The sequence below is a fragment of the Amblyomma americanum genome, chromosome 3 (assembly GCF_052857255.1).
Source record: "Amblyomma americanum isolate KBUSLIRL-KWMA chromosome 3, ASM5285725v1, whole genome shotgun sequence".
NCBI lineage: Eukaryota > Metazoa > Arthropoda > Arachnida > Ixodida > Ixodidae > Amblyomma > Amblyomma americanum.
Window position 1 is genome coordinate 97,888,829 of NC_135499.1, and position 6,898 is coordinate 97,895,726.

At 47.4% G+C, this 6,898-nt stretch overlaps 1 protein-coding gene across 1 annotated transcript; it reads left to right on the forward strand.

Annotated features, from left to right (window-relative positions):
• The first annotated feature begins 366 nt into the window (after nt 1-366).
• On the forward strand, nt 367-5,019 carry LOC144124735 (uncharacterized). Its single transcript, XM_077657591.1, has 3 exons — nt 367-509; nt 2,831-3,425; nt 4,479-5,019. Exons 1-3 carry the CDS (start codon nt 461-463, stop codon nt 4,951-4,953), a joined length of 1,119 nt encoding a protein of 372 aa, XP_077513717.1. The 5' UTR covers nt 367-460; the 3' UTR covers nt 4,954-5,019.
• Nucleotides 5,020-6,898: the final 1,879 nt, after the last annotated feature.

Consider the following 6,898-nt stretch of genomic DNA (forward strand, 5'->3'; position numbering starts at 1 on the left):
ACACGTGTACGCAGTTTCCAGTGCCCACCCTGTTCATGCAAGGCAGATAAAAACAATTGCCCGTTTATAGAACCTTCCACTGAGCAAAGGAAAAACACATCGCTTTAGCCTATGACGATGTATTACTTACGACGAGGCACAAGGACTCTGAAACAATGGCGGATATAACGAACTGTCGTCCACTTATAGACAACGCTCTGGGACGTCTGCGCGATGAACACGGGAAAAAAAACGCTCGAAACTTCAAGCATCGCCTTAAGACAGTGGAGTCGCTTCTTTCTCAATATTTCTCCTGACAGTTGTGACGTGCAACGTTCTCGGTGCGTCTATCTTCGTTCTATTCACTGCGCTTCGTCCAAGGCCACCCGGGAGGCTCTTATTATGTTAGAAAAAGGTTTGGGCAGCCCTTCCCGTCGAGCACTCAAGACAGTAGCGTCGCAGGAGTAGGAAGCTGCCCAAGATGCGGACCACTGCGATTTTACTGCTGCTCTGCCTAGCCGGCGCCTATGGTAAGCCGCCGAATCGCCTCTCTATTCAAGTGCTGGCAATGGAGCAGAGCAGCTGTCTCTTTTGGTGCTCTTTTCCGAACCTCAGTACCTACGGCCGAAATCACTGCCCTGCGAGCAGATATTTCTTTCTTTTTTAGCAAAGCCCCAATGTTTTCAAGGTCGATATTGAAACCGCCAGCGAGAATCACGCACATTTACAACGGATGACTTTCATCTTACAGCGCACGTAGAGAAATAGAAAAAAATACAAACACTTAACGAGCAACAAATGTCAACATTAATTGATACGCACGTTATCTCTATCTCAATTCATGACTAATGAATTTCCGTCTGTTAAAAGGGCTTGAAATCAGAAAACAAACATTTGTCCCAAGAATAGGCAAGCTTAACTTGACTAACTTGAGAATTAGCAGTCACGGACGGCCGGTAGGCAACAACAACGTCCTTTGGAACTATCTTGTGCCTTTTGCAGTGATTGCTTAAGACGTCGTGCGGGAGGCCCGCTTATATAGCAGAAACAAGCGGTGTTCTCGTAGTGATCATTGCTTCCAAAATAACTTGATGTGATCATTTGGTTTCTCGGCGCTCACTGCATGCGTACTTTCCTAACCCAATGCTACTTCAAGAAGTTTTGCCTCTTTTAACCTAGCGGGTTAGATTTCTAACTCATCAGTGCGTATGAACGTGTGGTCCATTAGGCGCAGCGCAAAACTTGCCTTTAGATTCAGACCAATAGAGCACCAAAAATCCAAGTTAAATGTTGGCGGACCAGGCTGAAAGCGCTCGTCCTGTTACTACGTCCGAATTCGCCTTATGCGCTACTGTGTCTTTCCAGTTTCATTCAATTGCTCGAAGCCTCACCGTCAAGAACACCATAACGTGCAATATGCTTGTTGCAATGACCCTACTGCCTTCTATGTGTATAAGTGCCACAAAGCTCTCCGTTGACAACCAATCCGGCAGTTTTCATGTCTTGTATGATGTAAGGAAACTTCAACTTATTTGAGCACTGAAGCTCCGACTAGCATCCCATCATTGTCATTAGTATAGTCTAGAATTCACAATAATGTCAGTAGCTGCCGTACAGTCTCTTTTATCGTAGTCCGAAAATAACTACGGTACGTGAAATTTGCGACTCTACCCAAACCAATCATACCTTATAAATCTCCTCAATTTATTAAAAGGAGGTTTCAGATTGTAAGCGGACATAATGCTAAAAGATCGTCCTCGCAATAACCACATCCCTCCCGCCCTGGTCAAACACGATCAGTGGTATGAAATTAAAACATTTTTAGAGATATGTGAATAAGCCAGAGCGATCAGACAAGTGCAAATGTCACGTTCTAAAGGGCATGATGTTGTATGCGCATTGTGCCCGGCGTTTTAGTTCGTAGTCAGATAAAAGGACTGAGAGCCAGCCTAATTACACTGAGAAGTACTTGCAGTTCCAGAAAAGGCTGCTAACTGCCCGTTATGGAATACCCGATTCCAAATGCGGTTCCTTCAGCTTGTACAGCTTGCAAAGGTCGTCAGTGCAGAGCATAGCAAATAAAATAGACCCTCTGAAAGGGAACTAGAATCGCTGTAAATTGCGATACCCTGGTGCGGAAAACTTAATTGGCGCAGCTTGTCTGTTTTGTTGTAAGTGCGAATAATTTGGCTTACAGGCTCAAGGACTTTATGAGCTATTTAAACTTCCCTCCTTGCAGAAGAATATAAGAGTTATCCATATCTTCAGCGGACTTCACTTGCGTGGTAAAAAATCAATAACAACAAGACAATGAAAGGATAATTCTGTAGCCTCATGCAAAATATTGATGCTGCTGAACGCACGTCTACTGTTGCGCTACATCCTATGCTAGGTATTTCTTCACTTAATCTAATTGCAACAGACTACTAAAAAGCAACGAAGGCAAAAAGTATTAACTACTTTGTTCGCCTGTGGCATCAACTGCAGGAAGTACGTTTTCATTGTATTGCTGGCTTTCTTTTTTACATCGTTGCTCATTCAGAATCCAACCTACAATGTAGCTTTGCGATGTGACATGCGACAACGGGGCGTCATTATGCGAACGAAGTACCATTACAGTGCGGAGCACCCCTTGCAGCAAGGCTCTCATCGACGTACAGTTGAACATGAACGTGACTGTGACAGGTTCACGCAGAACAGCCGATAATTGGCACCAGATTTCACAACTTTCCCATAGTCTTGCAGCGAGTGAAAATCCTACAATGGTCGCCAAATATTATTCTCTACTTCCGTTCATGCAATGGTAAAGGTAGCATGCGACTAAAACTTTTCTCCTCAATCTCCCGAGCAGGTCAGAAGGGCAGCATCGGAGGACAATCCCCAATAGGGGGCGGAGGTGGCACACTTGGTATCGGAGCAGGTGGCGGAGGAGGTGAAGGAGGCGGCGGAATCGAAGGAATTGGCGGAATCGGGGGAGGCAATGAAGGAGGCATTGGTGGAGGTGGAGGAGTTGGCGGAGCCAGTGGAGGAATCGGAGGTGGACTCACTGGTGGAATCGGCGGCATCTCCGGCGGTGGAATCGGAGGAGGTCAGCAAGGTGGACTGGACCTTTTCACTCTCCTTGCCCGTCAGATCATCCTGGCCTACGGTATGGATCCTTTGAGGTTGCCAAATTTGGACCTGCCATTCAAGGGCATCTTGGGCAAGTCGGGAAGTGTGCACACGTATAACACCCTCGTTTTCGGCCTCTCGCACGTTGAGCGCACTGGCCCATGCTTCGTGACAGTCGACGAGACTGGCATGAAGGTGGGACTCGACGTGGGCATCAGGAACGTGATAGCAAACTCGTCGGCCAAACTTAGTTTCAAGAGCAGGCGCCTGAGCAAGACCCGAGTGCAGGTCATGGCCACAGTAAAGAGAGCCCGGGTGGTCCTCCTCATTTCGCAGTAAGTGTACGCTGATGCGTAGTTCTGCCCCTGACGGTGGTTCATGTTTATCTCCACCAGTGCCGGCCTTGCCCTAAGACTTCTATGATCCCCGCGATAGCGGGAAGTTTGAGCATATAATTTTATAAAGCCGTTGTCTCCACATAGAACCGGTAACGCTCGCAGACAGGCCGTCTTGAAGCAAGCTGCTAGACATCTCTTTGGGAGAGTAAGTTTTTTAACCTTCGAACAAGTCGGAAATATTTTAATGAAGAAGTTTTGAGGAGTGAGCGGAACAGCCTAGGTTCCTAATTTTGCGATAATTGGCCGTGTTTTTAAGGTTTTTTTTCACTTCGAGTTTGGGCACAGTGAGCGAGTTAAGGGCAGGAGACAACGTTATTGCTTCCGCTCGCGCAGATATCTGGTTTCAAAGACATTTATTTTGTGGTCAGTAGTGAAAACCACCGCTTAACTTGTTGCGCCTTTTCTCAGTTCTCTTTCCGTTCTCACCAAACCGCCCCTTACTACCTTCAACAGGCATCTAGGTTGAATAGAATTGTGATAGTCACCTAGCCAATGGACTACAGGAGCAGTTGAGCGTTCCTGGATGGCCGTGACGAAACCTGGTTAAATTCCCTACGCTTATGCATGCACATCTCTATAATGCTCATCTATCTTTACTTTATGAAATATTTCTTCACTGACGCACAGTATAAGGACAGCTGTGCAGTCGTCGCTCACTGCACAATTAATCGTGTTTGATCGTGCATATGCTTGTCTCATTGAACACCACAGAGTTAAACAGAAAAATCAGAAGCAATAATAATAATAATAATAGAAGTGCACATTTTAGCTTTGTTCGCTGCCTTTGCCTACTGTTACGTTTCGAACGCTGCGTTTCTCCATAGCATAAGTGCTTGCTGCAGACTGCGAATTCCAATGAAATGCAAATCCCGAAAACCAACTCTTTCTTCATCGCATGCCTCGAAACAGTGAACATGTCAGACTCACTTTACGCTATTGGCATGCCATTTTATTTATGTACATTCTCTCTCTCTCTTTCGCTCTCCATAGGACCGGTCCTCACGAGATCCATGTGAAGGACTTCAAGATGCTCAAACTTGATGGATTCAAGCTGTACATCAGGCCTGTGGGTAAGGTGAGCCCGCTTGTCCGCCCCTTCCTTGGCGCGGCGCGCAAGTTCCTGGAGATCGCGGTGCACAGACGCCTCGAAAAAATGGTGAGGAGGGCCATCGACGACCAGATCAAGACCGTCCTTGCCTTCCTGCAACGCCAGGCGCAGTCGCGGCCTCAGCCGCAGCTGCCATCGTTCCCCTCTGACAGCGGCATAGGAGGTGGCATTGGCGGCGGAATTGGCGGGGGAGTTGGTGGCGGAATTGGCGGCGGACAAGACGAAATGGGCGGCGGCTCCATCGGAATTGGTGGAGGGCAAGGTGGCGGAATCGGCGGTGGAATTGGTGGTGGCAGCGGTGGCCCCTCAGGTGGCCTACAGACACAAGGCCAAGTCGGCACTAAGGGTGCCATATGAATGTAGTGCCCACTGACCGGACGGACGTTCAACCACTTGTGACAATAAAAGCGGATTCTCCTCAAACGTGTTCAATGAATTCATCAGTGACGCTGCTTCGGGAATCATGCGGAAGCACTGCAACAAAGCTGTAGCTGTACACGTCGAGGGTTTCGGTTGACTTCAACTGCCAAGATGACCCGCCTGACAGGCCAACTTACCTCTGTAAATACATTTTTCGCAAGTCAAGTCTGAAGACGATAGGTGCACGGCGAGGAGCTGTGACCGACTTCTTGGCATGTCATTTTATTCCCCAAAGCGGCAAGTCAAGTATGTAGTGGAAAAGATACTGTCAACAAATTACGTTTCCGCAGTGAAACTATAGCTCCTTTAGTCCTTCAAGCAATTTTTAAAGGATAATGATACTACTATTTGTATTCATGGTCTAATTTTCTGCGTCGACTGGGACGTCATTTTCTGCCACCGATTTCCAATTATTCCCAATTTGTGCAAGGCCACGGCGGCCGCTTAATCTCAGATCTCCGATTAACCCTCTACCACTCTAGGCTCTGCTTCCCTCCCTGTGCTTCTTTCTCATTGGCATCTTAATAGGCTAATGGTTGCTTGCTTTTTGCTTACACAATGCCGCTAGGTTGATTACTCTTTCTTGATACCCCCTTTGAGTTTAATTTGCTCTTGTGTGCTGTTTAATACGAGATGCTCTGTTTCGGTCTGTTCAGGTTAGTATTCCTATTTTTGTACACGAATAGATACCGGGCCGTATTTTTACACCGGGAAGCCCTCATAGAGCTGCTGCGCGGAATGAACGACCGTAGCCCGTCTCTCTTCGCAGCAATGCAGGAAAAGGCTTCACTCCCGAATGGGATTGGGACCACCGCAGGTGCGAAGAGAGCTGCTTTTTTTCCCGATACCTGAGATAATTCGATCTGCACAGCCAGTGGCCATAGTTACCTTGGGGTGAACATCCACGTAAATTTTTGACGCGATAGCGTCAAGACACCCGTTGCTTTTGTTTCCTTAGTAACATGGCACATAACTACGAAGAGGGATTGGCCAGTGTTACGGGCCGACGGTAGCATGACCAGTTGTTTTGATGCAGGGTAGCGCTATTTGGCCGAAGAAGAGATGAGGAAGAATGGAAGCTGACATTTTGGAACGATAAACACAAACAGGTTTACTGGCACTTAAGGAAACTTATTTACATATTTTTAAGAGCGAAAGGACAAAGAGTCAAGAATTAAGAGTTCATAGCGTCGAGCCACTGGATGAGCCTTGTCGCCAAGGCCCAGAGCGATCGTTCGTACTCATGACGCTCGTTAAATACACTGAGGCTCCGCCCCTTTCACCACACGAGACACAGATCGGAAGAATGCACAGCACATAGCACGCGGAGCCCCGTGGGAATGGGCGAGGAGGATTCGGAGGTCCGCTGCTACTTCGTTCGAAGCAGTCAGTCACGTTTAATTTCGGGAAGCGCCGCTGCCCTCTTCCCCTGTCGTCAGACCACCGTCGGTCGCGTCTTCGGAGGAAACAGACAAAGAGAAGGTCATCTTCCCCTTCCTAAGAGCGTTGGAAAGATTCCGCAGGTGGGTTCCCAGCACATCTTTTTTTCGTGGGGTCCTCGTGGGGTCACCGACCTTACGAAATTGCCGCTACCACGTTGTCATCCCGGTCGATAAATCTTTGCTTTAATCGCCGGTGTTGATGCCGTTCATAACACGAGGGTTCAGTGAGTTGGAAGTTAGCGCTTGTCCTTCATCTTTCTTTGCGTCCGTGTGTTTTTTTCGCGCTTTTCGTATTACTTTCAGTGAGGAAGTCCAAGAGAAGACGCTAAACTGCTTGCAAGCTAATGAATGGTTTTAGTGAAACAAATCAAAGGGTTATTAAAAAGCGAAAAAAGTATAGCAGACATCGTAGAATTGAAGTAAACAAAAATGCTGAGACA